This window comes from Hemicordylus capensis, chromosome 3 (genome assembly GCF_027244095.1).
Source record: "Hemicordylus capensis ecotype Gifberg chromosome 3, rHemCap1.1.pri, whole genome shotgun sequence".
Lineage (NCBI taxonomy): Eukaryota > Metazoa > Chordata > Lepidosauria > Squamata > Cordylidae > Hemicordylus > Hemicordylus capensis.
This window is the reverse complement of record NC_069659.1, coordinates 213,853,444-213,872,288: the sequence shown is the minus strand read 5'-3', so window position 1 is coordinate 213,872,288 and position 18,845 is coordinate 213,853,444. Positions and strand designations below refer to the sequence as shown.

General features: G+C 43.5%; 1 protein-coding gene across 2 annotated transcripts in view; it reads left to right on the top strand.

The window, feature by feature from the left end:
* Window positions 1-18,845, top strand: part of RASGEF1A (RasGEF domain family member 1A) — a 349,237-nt gene that overhangs the window by 220,231 nt on the left and 110,161 nt on the right. For both annotated transcript variants that reach the window (XM_053304658.1, XM_053304656.1), the window contains exon 2: window positions 8,342-8,456. In XM_053304658.1, coding sequence (XP_053160633.1) covers window positions 8,415-8,456 — 42 coding nt within the window. In that variant the 5' untranslated portion in view covers window positions 8,342-8,414. The remainder of the gene's footprint in view (window positions 1-8,341; window positions 8,457-18,845) is intronic.

Sequence of the window (18,845 nt, the reverse complement as noted above, 5' to 3'; positions counted from 1 at the left end):
ACAAAACAGCCGAAATGGCCTGTTTTGTTCACAAAACGTTTTGTATCCGAAACAAAACACACATCCCTAATACTACTGTTCTGAGGTCATTTGTCTCAAGAAACTGGTGCAGCTGATATATCAGTGAAGCTCATAACAGGCACCTCTGGCCGATGCCTCAACCTGGGACACCAGGGAGAGTTTTGTGTCCAGAAGCACCCCCAGACTATGTACCTGTTCCTTCTGGGGAAGTGTGACCCTGTCCAGAACAGGCAGATCAAAATCATCTCCTGAGTTTTAAGCCCACAAAATGAGTACCTCCATCTTATCTGGATTCAGTCTCACCTTTGTTATCTCTAATCAAGCCCATCACCGACTCCAGGCAGGCATTTAGGGAGGTTATGCCTTCTCCTGATGATGTTGACATGGAGAAAAAGATTTGGGTGTCATCAGCATACTGATAACACCCTGCACCAAATCTCCTGATGATTTCTTCCAGCAGTTTCATGTAGACGTTAAACAACATCGGAGAAAATACAGAGCCCCGAGGGACACCATACCAAAGTTCAGATTTTAAGAACAATAGTCCCTGAGGGACACCATCTGGAATCTGCCAGAGAGGGGGCGGTGCCTCCAACCCCCAACCCCCTCAAAAGCTCCAGAGGGATCCTATGGTCAATAGTATTGAAAGCCACTGAGTGGTCCAAAAGGACCAACAGAGTCATACTTCCTCTGTCAATTCCCAACTGGAGATAATCCATCAGGCAGACCAAGGCAGTCTCCACCCCATAACCCACCTGAAAGCCAGTCTGAAACAGGTCTAGATAATCAGTTTCATCCAAGACTGCCTAGAGTTGGGAGGCCACCACCCTCTCAATTAACCTGCCCAACCACAGAAGTTTGGAGACATGCCTATAGTTGCTTAACTCTGACGGATCCAATGTTGGCTTCTTCCAAAGAGGTCTAATAATTGCCTCCTTAAGGCAAGGAGGCATCTTGCCCTCCCTCAGAGAAGCATTTATGATCTCTACTAGGCCTTCTACAAGAACTTCCCTGCCAGATAGTATAAGACATATTGGGCAAGGGTCAAGAAAACAGGTGGTAGGCTGCACCACTTCAAGCAGCTTGTCCACATCCTCATGAGTCACAAACTGGAACTGATCTAGCCTGACAACATAAGAGGAGTTGCTAGACACCTCCGATTCAGATACTGCAGTAATTGTGGGATCTAAATCCAAGTCAGCCCAAATATGAGATATTTTATCCACAAAAACTCATTACATATGTCACAGTGCATAATAGATGGTTCCAAGTTCTGATTCAAGGGAGGAGGGGCACTTACTAGCCCACTCACAACCCTGAACAACTCTGCTGGATGTGAACGTGCGGACACAATACAGGCCGAAAATAATCTCGTCTTTGCTGCCTGTATTGACAGAGCATAGAGCTTCAAATGTACTCTATGTTGTAATCTGTTGGATTTGAGTCGAGTCTTCCTCCACTTGCACTCCAGTTGTCTACCTCGCAACTTCAGCCCCTGTAATTATTCTGTATACCAAGGGGCCAATTTTGAAGTGGGTCAAAGAGGACCCTTAGGAGCGATATTGTCTACTGCCCTAGTGAGTTTGCTGTTCCAATTCTCCACCAGGGCATCAACAGGATCACCTGCAGAGCCAACACGAAATCCCTCCACAGCTTCTTGGAACCCTCTGGATCCAATAACCTTCTCCAGTGGACCATTCTAAAAGGCCCCAGTTAGGGTGTGACTGTGAGTCCAACCTTAACCAGATGGTGGTCCATCTATGACAATGGGGAAATCACAGGAGTCCCCACCCACGGAACACCACCCAACACCACCCATTTAGGCAGTTCTTCCTGCTGCACTCCTATTCCATAATTGTATTTCCAATTATTTAGATACGCATCAGCTTTGCAGTGTTAATTTACCCATATATAGATATTTTAATAAAATATTTTCTTCATTAGACTATAAGAGAGTTGTGTGAGTTCACAAGTCTTGGAGCTTGCTGGAGCCAGATGACTGTACACTTGGGTCTAACCAGGCCTGAAATGAAGCTGGACCACATTGAATGGTTTCAGGACCAACTAGGCCTCCAAAGTCTAGTACAGCCCTGTCCCCAACCCCTGTACTTACTAGGCAGGTCTCTGCAATCTTCTCCTTCACTCTGGCAGTGAGGGAGCAGCACCTGGTGAGTGCAGTGTCTCTTTCAAAAAGAATTCCAGAATATTCTTATTCTTTTTCTTCTACAGTCCTGTGAATGGCACAGATGTTCCTGAGTATCAGAGTCTGTGGCAATAACCACAGTCCTTGAAAAGACTGATTCTGAGGAGCACCCACACCATTCCCAGGATTACAGAGAGGGAAAACCACCAGAAGTCCTTTTGAAAGAGAAACTGGGCATTGCAGCTGATGTGCCTTCAGTGCTAGGAGTGAAGAGGATTACAGAGGCTCCTCTCCATACAGGGTCAAGGGGGGTGACATTTAGGTGGTTGATGCTTTGGCCTCAAATCAAAACCAACTCTTCAACTGAGGCTGAATCAATTAGGCCCAAACTCTCAAAGGGCCAAATTGAATTGGGGCGACCTCCAAAGTACTAAAGCAACTTTTGAAATCAAATACAGGCTGCCTCGTAAAGCTCTAATACAGATAGGCCCTCAGGGAAATTCCCCAAGGTCATTGGAGAGGTACAAGTAGAACTGGGTACCAGCACTGTATCTTATCCATGCCACTCCCCCACAAACTTGCTCATTGGATGTATTTTTAATTAGGACCTACTATTGACTCCCAGAATTTCCATTTGACTCACTAGATATCGATGTACTGTTAACAAATTCTATGAGATATGAACAGGGACAATATTACTACTTGCAGTGTATATTTTCCTGCAGCGTATATATTCCTTTGCATAATAACCACAGTGCCAATTCTGTCTAAGCAGAATCATGTGGTTTTGAAGACAACAGTATTTTTCACTGGATTTTTTTAAAACTTCTGATATAAATAACGATGCTTCTGTACGGGAAATCCCCTTTTTATACATTCAGGGTGAAGTTATAGCAGTCAGTGCAGAAGCAGTTGAGAGAAACAGATGTTCTACTCTGGGAAGTTCTGTATCAGAGGTCTCAAAATGGAACACTGAACTTTTTAGTTATTTCCCATTTTTAGAATTATATCTTTAGAAACCTTTTTATTACTTTTGCTGTAGTTTATAAGGACACAATTCAGAACTTCATAAGAACATAAGAACAGCCCTGCTGGATCAAGCCCAAGGCCCATCGAGTCCAGCATCCTGTTTCACACAGTGGCCCACCAGATGCCACTGGAAGCCTACAGGCAGGAGTTAAGGGCATGCCCTCTCTCCTGCTGCTACTCCCCCACAACTGGTACTCAGAGGCATCCCCACCTTTCAAAATACATACGCACAATCCAACACATCACAACCAATCTCCTCTCAGAACCTAGAGCTGTGTTGTAATTAATAGGAAAAACTGGCAGGTTCCCAATTCATTCCAGCAGCTGGCCTTAGTCAAGCCACTCTCTCCCACCTTCAGCTCCTCATATACACAACATGGGGGAAGATAATACCAGCCTATCTTAGCAATACTATTGCAATTACTGAGAGTATTCATGAACACAAAAAAATATAGTACAAATGCTTTCATCATCATTGCAGCAACACTAATTACAACAGAGAACTCAAAATAGTTTAATGCCTCTACATATATGTATTTCTCCATAGAACTGAACTATTCCCTCGGTGTCTCAATCAACCAAGTTCTGAGTTGACCTACAGTATGTTGCAGAATGATTCCGTGATTTATAAGGAATTAAACAAGAGGCTTCACTTTAGTTGCAGAAACAAGGAGGCTATTCACACAATTGTGTGGGTGGGCGGGCAGGCGGGGGGAGGCAGGGTCCAACTTACCTTCCCCCCACCAGATAAGAAAACAAATGCTGCTGGGAGCACGGCTCGTTTTCCCAAATGATCTGCGCTGCTCAAAACAATGTGGATCTCCAAAGGCTGGGCCTACACATCTCTGCTTCTTGATATCCCACAATGCACCACGTGATAAGCACAGTGCGTTGGGTGATACCCCCATGAGACAGGAACTCTAGGCGCCCATAGGTGCTCTACTGTGCCTCTGTCTGTACCTTGTGCTCTACTGTGCCTATGGGCACGTTCATGCCCTTAATCCTGATGAAACGCCAGGCTTCAAAGTGAGCGTAGGCAGGTGGGCAGCGCAGGGATCGATGCGGATCCCAGCACTGCACACGAGCAGCTTAACCCAGGCTGGGCTACCCTAGCTTAGGTTAGGCTGCTTGTGAGAATAGTCTTAACATCTTAATCATGTATTATTCCTGAACACTAGCTAACAAGGTAACAGCCACTCTATTAGAAGGGGAGAGCAAAACCAACTGAACTGATATGACAACAGAATAACTGAAGACTGACTCCATCCCAAGCATTCAACATAGGCACATACATAAAGAGGTAAATATGCCTTAGGCAAGAAGAGAGACAATGCTTAGTTACACAGTAAAATTCCAACACCATATCCTCTTGGACTCAACTGAGCAGTTTTCAGAGAACTGGGGCTGTTATAAGCCACTTCATTTAACTGGGAATGTGGATAGTTCCCAAAATTCAATTCAGAAGAACCACAGACAATGTTACTGAGTCCTATCTGGTTACTAGATGATGAACCACGAAGATGACAGTACTGTGACTTAGCTTAAAGAAACTGCATTTGCTAATAGCTTTTCTTTTCTACAGTGTCATTGGTTGCATGTAAGAAATTCAAATGCCATCAAATAAGTAGTTAGTATTTTGCACTGCAGTCTGGGAACAGTCCTAACATCAGCTTCTTCCATAGGAATTAAAGCACTGGACAAAGGGAGAATGCTCTGTAAACAGTTGACAAGCTAACAGCCACAAGTCATCTTGGTTTGAGCCACAACATTCAAGTGGAAAGGCACTGTCAGTATCTGCTAGTTCAGTAATTCCAGGGGACAGGGATACCTACACAAACGCAAATTAATAAAATTGGATGCCATCTGTTGCCCCTCTATTTTGCAGCCATGGGGACTCATCACAATACTTGGACCTTCAGTCTGTAGCAGTGACAAGTAGAGTTTTTAACAAACTCCCTCTGATGAAAAAGTGGTGAACCCTACCTTTGAAAGCTAGCAGGTCAGAATATCACTTGTAGCCCCACGAGTCTATTATAAATATACTGTTCACCTGAGGCTGTCTTTTGAGACAATTTGGAAGCCTGATGGGAGCAAAATACATTGTATCTAGAATCTACATTTATTATAGTCTTTGGGTACTGCATCCATATCAAAGGTATAATTAACCAAGGCATATAAAAGAGCATTCTCTATTGCACTCTGTGAACCATTCCCAGGAGAACTGTCTTTCACCACCTCCCACCCTCCATTGATATTTTGCCGTTTTTGAGATATATTTATTCAGGCAAACACTTAACCTACCTGAAAACCGACCCTCCTTAGCTGTCCCAGATTATTTTTAATTATCTTCTGCTCCTACATGTTTTTATTCAAGTGAATTGTTTTGACTGTTTTCAACTCAAATGGTTAGCCATCTTGGGCATTTCCCCCCCAAAAAACTCAAAGATAGGATACAAATTGAAGCTATTCCCACGATCACTGGAAAATGGGCTAAGGAAGCTTAGCCCACTTTCCAGTGGTCGTGAGAACCACCAGGCTCTCAGGCAAGCCTGGTGCTCCCAAGGCGGCTAGCCCGCCCAAAGCACCCTCCCCTTAAATGAGGTTAATGGAGTGAGCGCTCTGTTAACCTCATTTTTTGCTTGTGTGACACCGCAGCGTGTGGTGACACATGAGTAGACCCCTGGCTGGGAGACTGCAAACAGCCTCCCAGGTTCGGAGGGTCTATCCAAGAGGCCCTGCGCACTCACATGGGGCATGCTGGAACTTCTGGGGGCGTGCAGCCCCCAATCCCCATAGCCCTTGCTGGCTCCATAATGGAGCCGTCAGTTGTGTGGACGGCCGATCTGGCCGCCCAGCTACAAGTGGCTGCTCATCTATGGGGAGAGCGGGCTAAGCCCACTCTCCCCACAGAACCCCCTCAGGTGCTTCACACTTGTTGTGTGAAACACCTCATTGTCTTACAAATAAATAAACAAAAATCCTCCTGTGCCCAATATGAAAGCCTCCTGTGAACTTGAGAGCAAAGAGTTCTCATTTGAAGAGTAGAACTGGTGCATCAATTCTGAACTAGGTGGCAGGACACATCCTATAGCAGTGGTTCACGAACTGTGATGGATAGCAAATCCCTCTCAGAACCTTAGCTGGAATGGTAATGGATCCAGATCTTGCCTCTGACACTGGGCTGGAAATGAGGCCCTTTAGTCAGCAGCCCCAGGAACATAAATGCTCAGAGTCCACAACCCCTAGCCCCAACCATACCAGGGACCTTGTGCTCTACTGTGCCTGCTCACTACCACCACCACCACCACCACCACCAGCAAGCCAGATGTGATTAGTTGAGAAGGAGGGAAGCATTGCTCTGGACTGTGAGTGCACAGCCTGGAAAGCAGAATCTCAGTTTCAAGGCATGTAAGGCCTCAGTTAAGCTCTGGATGCCATTGCAACAAGATGCTCACTTGAAGCTCTCCAAGGTCCTGCACCTCTGGCCTCCCCTTGATCCTTTTGCTCCTTGTGGGGTCCCACTCAGGGGCAGAACAAGGCAACTGAGATGCATGTATTAAAATATCCATTATCTATCTACTCTCAATAATATATGAGCCATATATAAGGCTGTATTCTGTGTCATTAATTTTATGTTTGGAGAATAGTGCCAGTGCTACTGCTGTTGTAATTACCTATCTGAAGCTAATTATGCTTGTCAATGCATAGTAGCAGACCTATCCCTATCAAAACTCATTTTGATATTTATTTTGAGCCCAGTTGATTTTTTTCCTTTTTAATAAAATGCATTTGGATAGCCTTTTTAAAACTGCAATTTTCTTCTCTAGTGGTCATTCACAAATTATCACATCCAGTACCATGATACACTCCACTACAAGCAAAAATGTCCACACACTCACCTGCTACCAAGCAGATGGCTGATGGACATTCCAGAGACAGAATACATTTAGAAGGCAGGGAGGAATTCAAAAGCACTAGATCACTATGGGAATAGAAATGCTGGGGGAAGGTGTTAAAGCCACCACACATATCTACTCCTACTGTAACAACACTTATTCAAAAATAAGCACCATTTGGCTTTATTAGTTGCCATTTGTTCCACTACATAAAACTCTCAAGGTTTTCCCCTCTCTTCTGAAAACCACAGCAGCCTCTTTTTGTCACATGTGCTCTTGGGAAACAATTCGGTTAAAAAGAGAAACTGGCTGCTTTGGAATTTCCACATTGACCTGCCACCCACTTATTGATGTTGTCATGTTTAAATGAATGAGTATAATATATTTTTGTAATATTGTCTTCCAAAAACACCTTTGTGAAAATCCGCTCCATTCAGCCTACGTGACCCTATTATACCAGTCATCACCAGTATTTGCACAAAATCCTGTGTTAGCAGATGTGATCTAGAGCAAAATACACACATGCATGAGAGAAGTTGAATATCCATGCAGCTTTATTTACTAAACCCATGGTGTAGTGTGAACTAGAGGAAAATACAAACACATCCAGAATCTAACTGAAGGAAGAGTTCACTATAAGGAAGGACTTGCAGTGCCATCAGAACTGACTGAAATGTGGATAGTCAGATAGTCTTTTCTGTGGAACAACAATAACTTTATTTATATGGCCACCCCAACAAACTGTTCTCTGGTGGATCACAAAACAGAACATTAAAGCAACAGTAAAATACAACATAAAATTACATAGAATCAAATAAAAATGAAAGACAAGCATATTGAAAACATATAAAAACATTAAAAACCTGCTGTTTGGAGCCAAAACAATGGGATATCCTTCTACAAATTTCAAACCAATAATCACCACCCCTAATTTTGTCACGGGCTTCCATAACTGATGAATATTTGACGTAACACGTCAAAGGATGGGACTAAGCTGACAGGGCCTGATTTTGTAACATCCCAATCATCTTCATCTAGAGTTATGCAAAACACATCCACCATGATCTGAAGTATTTGAACAATGCTATGTCCTTCTTCAGCAATGAAATAGCACGCTGGTTTCCTAAAGCTGTAGCATTATCCAAACTTCTCTTTTTGCTGGAAAACCAGACATTAAACTCTATGTGCCTACATTTTGAGATGCACAACAAAATAAACCAAACAATAACTTGCTACTCATCTTATTTTAAAGGGGAAAGCGGCAAGATTGATGACAAAAAACAGAAACTGAAATAGCTACACATCCCCCTCCTGGGAAGGTCTGGATGGCAGAACCACTGTGTAATGCTGCTGTAAGGAAATGTAAAGTAAGTTTTATTTTCTGTTATCCCTCTTATATGTGTGGGTTTTGTTTTCATGCATGTGACTACATTCCAAAGTAAGTGTACAGCTAACAACTGTGGCTAAAACTAAAAACAAAAATCATGCCAATTTAAAACTTTAGGGGCTGACATTCCGATTAATACGTATTGAATCCAACCACGTTCAGGGTGAAACTCAGGGCTAAATCATACTTTCGTTTTGAACTCTAATGCAAAACTTACCTGTGATTACATTGCAAATGTGGCACTATGAGTAATGTTTCATATTAGGTATTTACAATGGATCCCAGTATTTTTGTCATGCCCTAGTCCAAGACATTTTGGAAGAGGTTTTAGAGGCAGAGAATCAGAGATATGAGTCAACAGCAGTCTGCATAAGGAAGTCCACCAACTCCAAGGTGTCCCATAGTCCAGCATGAGGAAGAACTCTCTGCAGACCACCCAAAATAAGACTTGATAAATTATTCTTCCCCTAAAGTTCAGATTCAAGGACAGAAAGCAGACTCCAAAGCTCCATCATCTAACTCCATCAACTTCCAAAGTCCACTCATTGCCTTGTAAGCTTCCAGCAGAGAAGGCAGAGATCACACCCCAAGGCCATCATACCTAGCAACACCAGAGTGTAGGTTTTCAAGTACTAGTGGCTGACAACTTGACTAACCAAGTGCTTGTATAATGAGCAAAACTGCACTTGTGCAAAGATCACATAGTTGTGCTAAAAACTCAGTAATTTGTGTGACTGCACAAAAGTTTCATTTAACACAAATGAGACATGCTGGAGTTGTGCACTGTTGTGCAAGCACAAACACTAGTCTGGAATGCAAGTTTCAGACTTATTTATTTATTTATTTAATTTTATTTTATTTTATTTTATTGCATTGCATTTGTACACCACCCCAAACTTTCATCTCTGGGCGGTTAACAATAGTATAAAAAAAGTTAAAATATATACAAAAACTTAACAGTTTAACAATTTAATAATCCGCCACAAATAGCACAAGTAGCTTGCACAACAGATTTGTGCTAGAACAATATTCTTCCACAAGCATTTGTTAGTCAAGCTGTCAGTCCTTGTTCCTCGGAACATGATGTTTATTACTTTATATACCTGCTGACTAATGCTGGATCCAGCCGGGATCAACTGATGTTTTGCTTAGTGCTCTGCAGGTTCTCAGTAGGGATGTGCAAACAGGCTTGACACTGAATGAGTTCGACGTAGAACTGGTTCAGTTTGACAGTTCGGGGTCGAACTGAACCACCCCCTGTTCGGTCCGATCCCAGACTGAACTCCCCTGGCCATTCAGGGGGTTCATGAGTAATATATATATATATATATTTTAAAAAAATAGTACTTACCCTGTCCGGGGGGGATTCTCCAAAGTCGCAGAGGGGGGTGTTCACAGAGGTTCCCCCTCCCCATGTCAGCCTTCCTTGTGCTAGAAATCATCCAGTTTTGGTGTTCTTCAGCCCTTTCTGGGTCTTCCCCCCTTTCGGTGGCCATTTTGGAGGCCGTCACGCATGTGCAATGGGTCCCAGCATGGCCGGATCATGACCCAGGCCACACAGAAGCACATTGCACATGAGTGGCAGCCTCCATAATAGCCACCGTGAGGGGAAGGCATGGAAAGGGCCGAAGAATGACCCGGTGATTTTTTGCACAAGGAAGTCCGGCAGGTGGGGGGGAACCTCTGCGGACACACACCCCTTTGAGAAGCCCCCCTAGAGAGGTACCTTACCCCCTCCGAACTGAACTAATTTTAATTTATTATTATTATTATTCACAACGCCCCCCCCAAAAACAAACCGAACCCGGGGAGGTCAATGGGGGGCAAAACTAAACTGACCCACTCCTGTTTGGGTCTAGTTTAGACTCAAACTGAAACAGGCCAGCTGGTTTTGTGCACACCCCAGGTTCTGAGCCCAGCCAGTATGAGACAACTATATCACTGAAACTCTTGCACTTTACAGTAAAGTGCCAATCGGCCTACCCATATTACCAAAACTGAAGTTTTAAGATGCAGCATCTGCAATTAGGGGTGTGCAGAACCAGTCCAGACTGGTTCGGCCAGTTTGCACTAAAAGAAAGGCAGGCAGTTCGAGTTTGACCTGAACCAGGCTCGGTCTGATGCAGACCAGTTCGACCCAGTTCAAGGGCTATGCTTGTAAAGGAGGGTCCAATGAGGATACTCCTTTACAAGCAAAGGGGTGGGGGAATCCTTTAAAAAAGTGTTCTAAGGTGAGCCAGGGTGGGGGGTGGCAGCAGCGAGAGGGCACCTTACCAGCTTCATCATCACCAGCAATGGTCACAGCTCCTCTAAGCCTGGCTGGCAATCTCCCCCAGCACTGTGGGCCGACAGCAGACCAGTTCTGGCCTCTGCGCATCCAGGGAGGCTGCAACCAGGCCACTGCCAGCCCATGCTGCTGGGGAGGAGTGTTGGTGGGGCTTAAATGAGCTGCCCCTGTGGAAGAAGCTGCTAAGGTGCCCTCTCACTGCTGCCCAAGTCGCCCTTAGAACACTTTTTTAAAGATCCCACTACCCCTGTGCTTGTAAAGAGTATGCCCTTTACAAGCATAGCCCCCAAACTGATCTATGGCTCCTGACCTACTATTTGTTTGACTTTGCCTTGCCTGCTCCCACAGTGGGTTTCCAGCCACACCTGACCTGCCCAGGTACAAGAGCTGCAGTCAGCCAGAGAGACACAGAGATGGGTACCTAGAGTGCCCATCTCCTCAGGGAATCCCCCAATGTACTACATTTGGTGCAGGGATACCCGAAAGACAGGACCCAGCCTCCGGAGCTCTGCGCTGCCTGACACAGCAGCAGATAATCTTGCAGCATGGTTTGCGCTCCCAGCAACATTTAATTGATCTACTGGGGTGGGGGGGAGATAAGATTCACCCAGGTTTGGCAGCTGTGTGTGCTCCCAATTTTCGGTTGGTAGAGGCAAGGTAGGAGGAAAACCTGGGTAGCTTTTCCTCCTACCTTGCTTCCACACAATCACTTCTTCCCAGGTTTTCCTCCTACCTTGCTTCCACCCAATTGAAAACTGGGAGCACACACAGCTCCCAAACCCAGGTAGAACACAGTTTTTGATTTTGTGAATGACCTCTCAAGGTGACTTAACTTGCTATCGAACTCATTAAAATATGCTTTCACTGATTTAAACTGCCCCTGCAGATAAATCAACTAAAATCTGAATTGAGTAATCTACCAATTAAAATGATTAATGTTTGTGGCCCTAATTATAAGCATTACAAAAAATGTTTGCTAGAATTGTCAATAAGAGACACACTTGGAAGCAGAGGGGGGAAATCTGCAAAAATAATGGTAGCATGAGAAATAATGATATTGTGGGGAGAAATGTAAGAGGATTAAAAAATGTGACATAGGTCTAAAAACTGTTTGGCTAGAACATGCTGCCAGGGTCCTGGGAAGCATTTGTTCAACCTCCTTCTTGTGGCAGCCTTTTAAACATTTGAAAACTGCTATCATGACTCCCCTTAAATGTCATTTCTCTACATTAAACACGCCCAGGCACATCAGGCTTGTTTTATCATGTATTCCAAACTTTTAATGATCACTGTTTTCTCCTATTTATTGCTCTTAAAATGTAGCAAACAAAAACTGATCTACAATTCTAGCCATAATCTACCAGATATTACTTGCTCAAGCCTTGAAGGAATTTTGTCTATGTGTTTTTAGGCTATTTTTTTCTTCCTAATTTCCTTTCCCTGGTTCTTTTGTTAACTCTCTGAATCCTCCTTTTTCTTGTTGTTATCCATCTGCCCAATTATCCCTAGTAGATTGTTCTAATAGTCGTGAATAAATAATTTCTTTTCTTGTCTTTGGAAACATGGGAGTTGACACTATGGGCAGGTTCACACAAATCAGCCTCAAATTAGTTTTGAACCTGAGATTCCCAAGGTGCGCTGCTATGTTGTGTGAACCCAGTCATTACTGGGAATCTCAGACTGGCACTACGCCAAACTGACATGAAGCCAAGATAGTCAAGCTAACTTCAGATCCAAATTACCAATTTTGGCTTCATAATAGTTTGGTACAGTGCCAGTCTGAGATTCCCAATAATGACTGGGTTCATAGAACACATTCTGCAGGAGTGCACACAGCTCGGGTATCTCAGATTCTCATTAAACTAACATAAGATTGAATGTGTGAATCTGCCTATCCAATATTCCTGACTTTCCCATAGAAGCATACTTGCAAGCAACCAGTGTTCCCTCTAATAGGGATTCCCTGATGTTGTTGACTACAGCCCTCAGAATCCCCAAGCAAAAGCTATTGCAGAAGGGGATTGTGGGAGCTGTAGTCAACAACATCTGGGAATTCCTGTTAGAGAGAACACTGCTTGCAACATGTCACAGATAAAGATTTTGGCCTTCATGTGTATTGTCTGTAACTTCCCAATTTTCACACAAAGGATTCCCCACAAAAATCCAACAAGACATGAGACTTGCAGCAGGTGTCATATAGCCCCATTTTCAAAATTCCATGTCTCATTAAGTATGACAGAAGTGTCGCAAGGTCAAGCAAAAAAATGGATCATCATGATAGTCAAATTGACTGTAATTAAACAGCAGGTGTACCTGTATATACTTTGCTTCCACCTTTTATCTATGGCTGTAGAATACAGATATATTTAAAAGAAACGAGAGTTTAGTAAACATTTTTGCCCATCATTAGGAAATACTTCTACTCATCATTGGAAATAATTAATCGAATATTAAGTGAAGTGTTAAGGTGCTTACACCAAAAACATAGTAATTAGAAATTAAGGTGCCCACCTTAAATTCCGCTCCATAGAAACAGTGGCTGGCTTAGCACAAGTGCTGCCAAATTAATAAGCCAGGACTCTCCAGTTCCTGGCAAGTGTGCACTCCTGGCAGGCGTGACTATCTGAACCTACCCAAGTTCAGTTCCTGCACCAGATATTCCCAAGATTCACTCAACACTCTCCCCAGTCTGTACCCACTTGTAACCTACATTTGAATTTGAGCAGGTAATCTTGGGAGGATGTTGGGTGAATCTCAAGAATCTGGCATGGGAATCAGACTGGGGGCGAGGGGCAGTCAGACATCATGCCCACAGGGCATGTGCACTCACCAGAGGCTCCCAGCTTTCTGTCTTGGTGCTGAGCATTCAAAGCTGCCCATTCTAAGTCTCATATATTGAGCTTGTTTAGCCCCCATGCATACACACTTGGTTTTTAGTCCCAGTCTTCCTCTTCTGTAGAATTCACCCATTGGTGAACTAAGTGAGCCAAGCCAGAGACCTCTCATCAAGTAAAGTTCCTCTCTCTACTGTGTGCTCTGCGGTGTTCCTGCTCAAAATTCAATATTAATTTCTTCACATTAAATCCAAGGAAATCTGAATTCCATGCTGTTATAAAGTTGGGTGGAGAAAATGGCAAGCCAGTTATTCTATGCTGATATCAATAGGACAGGATGCTTACTAAGGGGCCGGAATATGAACTGTCAAAAGTCGGCAGATGGGTACATTCCCATGGAGACAATAAGCAACTCATAAAAACCTTTTGGAAGCAATAGTAAGCAAGGTGGGGGCGGGGGGGGAGAAGATGGGTGTGAGAATTGCTCTGAATTTTTTGTTTGTTTGTTTGTTTTGTTCTTCCTACTGTAAAGGTCAGGCCATGGTTGTGAGCAGTCATACTTGAATCTGGGCTGCAGAACAATAAGGTCCCCAAGATCAGCAAATTGAATTGAGAGCTGCAGGAGCTAGACCCTGAAGTGCAGCAGGCAGAAGGTATTATTGACTAGGCCAGGGATTCCCAACCTGTGGTACTTCAGATGTTGCTGAACTACAATTCCCATCATCCCCAACCTGAAAAAATTATAGCAACACCTATACAATGTTGCTGAACTACGACTCCCATCATCCCCAGGCACAATAAATTATCAGCAATATTTGGAGCACCACAGGTTGGGAATCCCTGGATTAGGCAAAAGCAGGAGGCCAGACTCCTGGTATTTATACTCAGGCTGGCCAATCTAGAGACTTAATACAGACTGCCAATTGTAATGGTTCATATTGCACACCCCAGTTCCCATCTGTGTCTGAAGAAGGGTCTGAGACCTGACCATACACTGCTTACAGGAGTCCACTAGCCTAGGTTCCAGTCTTAGACCAGGAAGTTCCTGGTTCAAGTGCTAGAGTCCCTGAGACACCTACTTAGCAAGAAATGAAAAGAGTTAGCAGGCAAGTGTTGCCTCATTTTGCAACTTCACAGGAGTGAAGTTCAGAGTTCCTCTTAGCTACACATTGCAGCACATGGCCCCTACGTAGTGGAAATCTGTGGGTGTCACATTTTCCTCCCACGCGTAATCTGATGCTGTGGTTTCTTTTCTTCAGTATAAATGCATGAACACATAACAATGACTCCTAAACAGTATCTTGGTCATATCTAAAAAGAACAGACTTGAAATTAACACAAATGTTTCATTTGGATTATTGAAGATAAGACACATTCCTTGAGATCAGGTATGTACACATAATTATAAATCCCACCCTACTTTATAATTGCCTTTAAGATACATTGCTGAGATACATAGCAGAAAATTGGAAAATATCAACTGTGTTTAGTATTAGAGCAGTAATGTAGAATATGGAACATTGCTATAGCATCAACATTAACATATTATAAGAGTTAGTTCAAGATTGTATTTGGCTATATATTTTCTTTTGAAAATTGGAACAGATATGCTTTTCCGTTTGCTCTCTTTCCTTTCCTCCTCCTATTTAAATAATTATATTTTGTATAGGTAAATAAATTGTACCTTGTGTAATAAAGCTTTTTTTTTTTTTTAAAGAGATACATTGCTGAGGTTTAAAGATGACAACAGCTCTGTACTACAAATTTAAGCCAGATTCAAACTCATTTACTTGTTATGGTGCTTATCAAGAAAGCCTGGGAAATGCAGTTCTGTAAAGGGGCTAGTGTTCTCCAATAAAAAACAAATGCCGCCAGCACAAAACTAGAGTTTCCAATGATTCTTGGAGGGATGTCATGCCAGTTACAAACCACTTCCATACTGGTTTAAATTTGTAATGTAGAGGAGCCCTTTATGTTACATTCATACATGTTTGTATTGACCATTAGGGTTTTGTAAAGTTTTGATGCAGAGATGAGCAGCCATGGATATACTGTAACTGGAGGCAAAATATGTATAAAGACCCCAAACTTAAACAACTTTTTAAAAAATGGTTGTGGCTGTTCTCAAATGCAGCCTGATCCAGGCTAGGGGTGTTTAGCCTGGGTTAGGCTGCATATGAGAACCACTGAGATTGGGCCCGGACTGCCTAACCCCACTTCTTAGCCCGGCTGCTAGCCGTGGTTAAAGGAGCGAGAGCGAGAGCTCCTTTAACCTGGGCTACTTGATTGTATGTGAGCCAGGCTGCTTCCAGTCCAGCCACACATGCCCATCTCTTAGGGAAATTCCTCAATACATCATGTGCACCACACAATGCATTATGGGATACCCGGATGCTGTGACAATGAGTCCCGGCCTCTGTTTGCCTGTGCTACCAGGAGCTGCGTGGGCATTCATTCTCATTGCTCCCAGCAGCGCTGGTCATGTGGGTGCATGGCTTGCATGCCTTCAGCACTGTGAGCAGTCATCTGGGGGAAGGTAGGTTGGATCCTGTCTTTCCCCCCGCCTGCCCGTGCACAGTCGTGTGCATAGCCCTGTTGTATTTCAGATCCCTTTTCATTAAGCCATGGGCACTGGCCTCTTTTGACTGAGTTCTGTCTGTGAAGTGATCCATCTGTCATTTGCTAAGGGACAAACAACATAAGTGGGAGATCCATGACGACAGATTTAAAACCGGCACAGGGGACTTCAGGTTTGGTTGGCATTACAGGAGGGTGTGTTCACTGTGCTATGAAGTAGACTCTACAAAACAATTAGTTTCAAAAGTCTATGAGCTTGCAAGTTACATACAACTCCTTTTGTCAAGCAAAATGGAAACAAGCCTAATCTCACATCTGTATAGAGCAAAGTTGGTTACCAATGCATATGTTTTAGTCACGTCAGACAGCTGCCTATTCGCAATGCTATTGATATTAAACATAATACACTCTGGCAAGAGCTTAGAGACTTTAAATCAAAACTCACCACAGAAAATAAGCTTTCCATTTAATTTTCTTCCTTTGCCTGTGACAAATATATTTATTGTAAATAGCTGGCATGCCTTTTAAATGTATTGTACGCATGAAGCTAGCCATAGGCTTCAAGAACTGCTCTTCGCCAATATGTCAACAATCATTCCTCACACTAACAGAATGAAGGAGATAATTTTACTACCACATTAGGGCAAGCAATAAGTCCCGAGAGCAATATGGCGGACAAGAATTAACACGAAGCATAAGAAGATTTGCTCTGTTTACATTTGGAAGGCAACTAGTTGAAGTCCTCATGACAGACTCCCAATGCTTAGAATAAGAGATTCAAAAGCCAGCTGTTTATTTGCAAGTTTTAAAACTTGCCCAATACCTTTAAAAAAAACACCCAAGTTCCTTTAATGGTCAATTTTACTCACAAGAACTTCATCACCCTGGAATGGAGAAGACAGATTGCCCCAAGTCAGTAATCTTCACTGTTTTTCCAGCAGGGGCCATTTCAGCAAAAGACCATCAATATGAGAGCCATTTCCCACCACACAGACCTCCATGCAGTGCTACACTTTGCCCAGCACTGGGCGCAGGGGCTTTAAAAGAGATTCAGCCCTGCTGAGCCCCAGCGCCTTGTGGAAGGCACACATGGAGCACAGGGAAACATAGTTTTTCTCAGCACTTTCTCAACAGAGCTCTATGGAGAAGAAGGCTCAGGGAACGCTTCCCAGGGTTCCATGCATGCCTTCCGAGATGGCACTGGGAGTCAAGAGGGCTCTGTTTTCCTTAAAGCAGCCCAACTACCCTACAAAGTGCTGGTCAAAGTGCAGCACTGCATGGTGAGAACGGTTGCCTCTGTGTGATGCCAAGAGGGCTCTGCAGAATATCCAGCTTTGGCCAAAGCTTCACACAAACCTTATAAACAATTAGTCAGGGAGTTGCCCAGGGCCAATGGGAGCTGTCATGGGCTCATGGGCCTTGCAATAAGAAATATTGCCCTCAGTTGAACTGATTTCTACTTTGTGTCAATGCTTCTTATCCAGTCCACGTACATCATCTAAATCTCTCCAACTACCAACTCCCCACAAAAGATACAGGTACATTGCCTAATACTTTACTATATACTTTAAGGGTCCTTCAGAATCTCTGTTATAATTTTTTATGAAATACTTTTCTGTTCAAAAGTCACTGTATAATAAAATCAAATATAAACATTAAATATAGTTTTTGCATAGAAACAGTTGCTCTATATATCTGGGAAATATTGTATCAGAATGGAAAATCCATGTGGATTTTGCTGAGAAGATCCCTAATAACTGAATGCAGTAAGGCTTTGTGGTGATCCTGAATTTTCAGCAATACCGACACCACAGAGGCTGAGCACTGATGATGATGATGTCACAGACAGAGTGGGCAGCAGAGGGCGCTTGGAGTCAGGACTCCACAGGGAGCAGGGCAGGCAACAGAGTGACAGAGTGAGCTGAAGGACACCTGACGTGCAGGGCAAAGAAGGCACTTAGAAAGGAGACAGCTAAGGAAAGATAGACCCTGGGAAAGGAAGCAGTGGACCCAGAATAAGAAAGGCTGGATAAGAGAAAACAACACAGGAAAAGTCCCACAGAAGTCTGGTGATTGTTATCAGCTATGATGGCAGCCCCATGCCTCTAAAACTGTTTATGGAGCATTTGTTCTGTGTGTGCAGAGTATTCCATATATATGAGTAATATTTATGGCAAACCTGAAGGGAAGCGAGTATTATTTCATTTCAGAGGGAAAGCAGGCCTGAAAGATGGTGGGTTATCCAAGTACCCCTAGTGGGTTCTTGGCTGAGGAGGAATTTGAAGTGGGAATTTCACAGATCAAGCTCAGAGCCACTACTTTACATCATTTTCCCCTCAAGGGACTGGCAAGATCTTTGCTTGAAGGTGTTTCCTGTGAATTGCAATGAGTTGTCCAGTCCGACATGATGCTCACCATGTCTATTTCTCCACAAAACCATTCAAGAGCACTTTTCAGGAAAGAAAATGTGGCTTGGAAACTGGCCTACGGTGCCATTGCTAACCAATATGGCAATTCTCCCTGATAATTTGTTATGGAATGTTAGTCTGTCAGACTGCTAGCTGGAAATCCACACCCCTGTTTTGTTAGTCCCCCTGCAATGCTGACCCCTTATCAGTGTTACATCCAGGTTTCAAAGCAACAAGGGCAAATCACTAGCTTTGGGACTGCC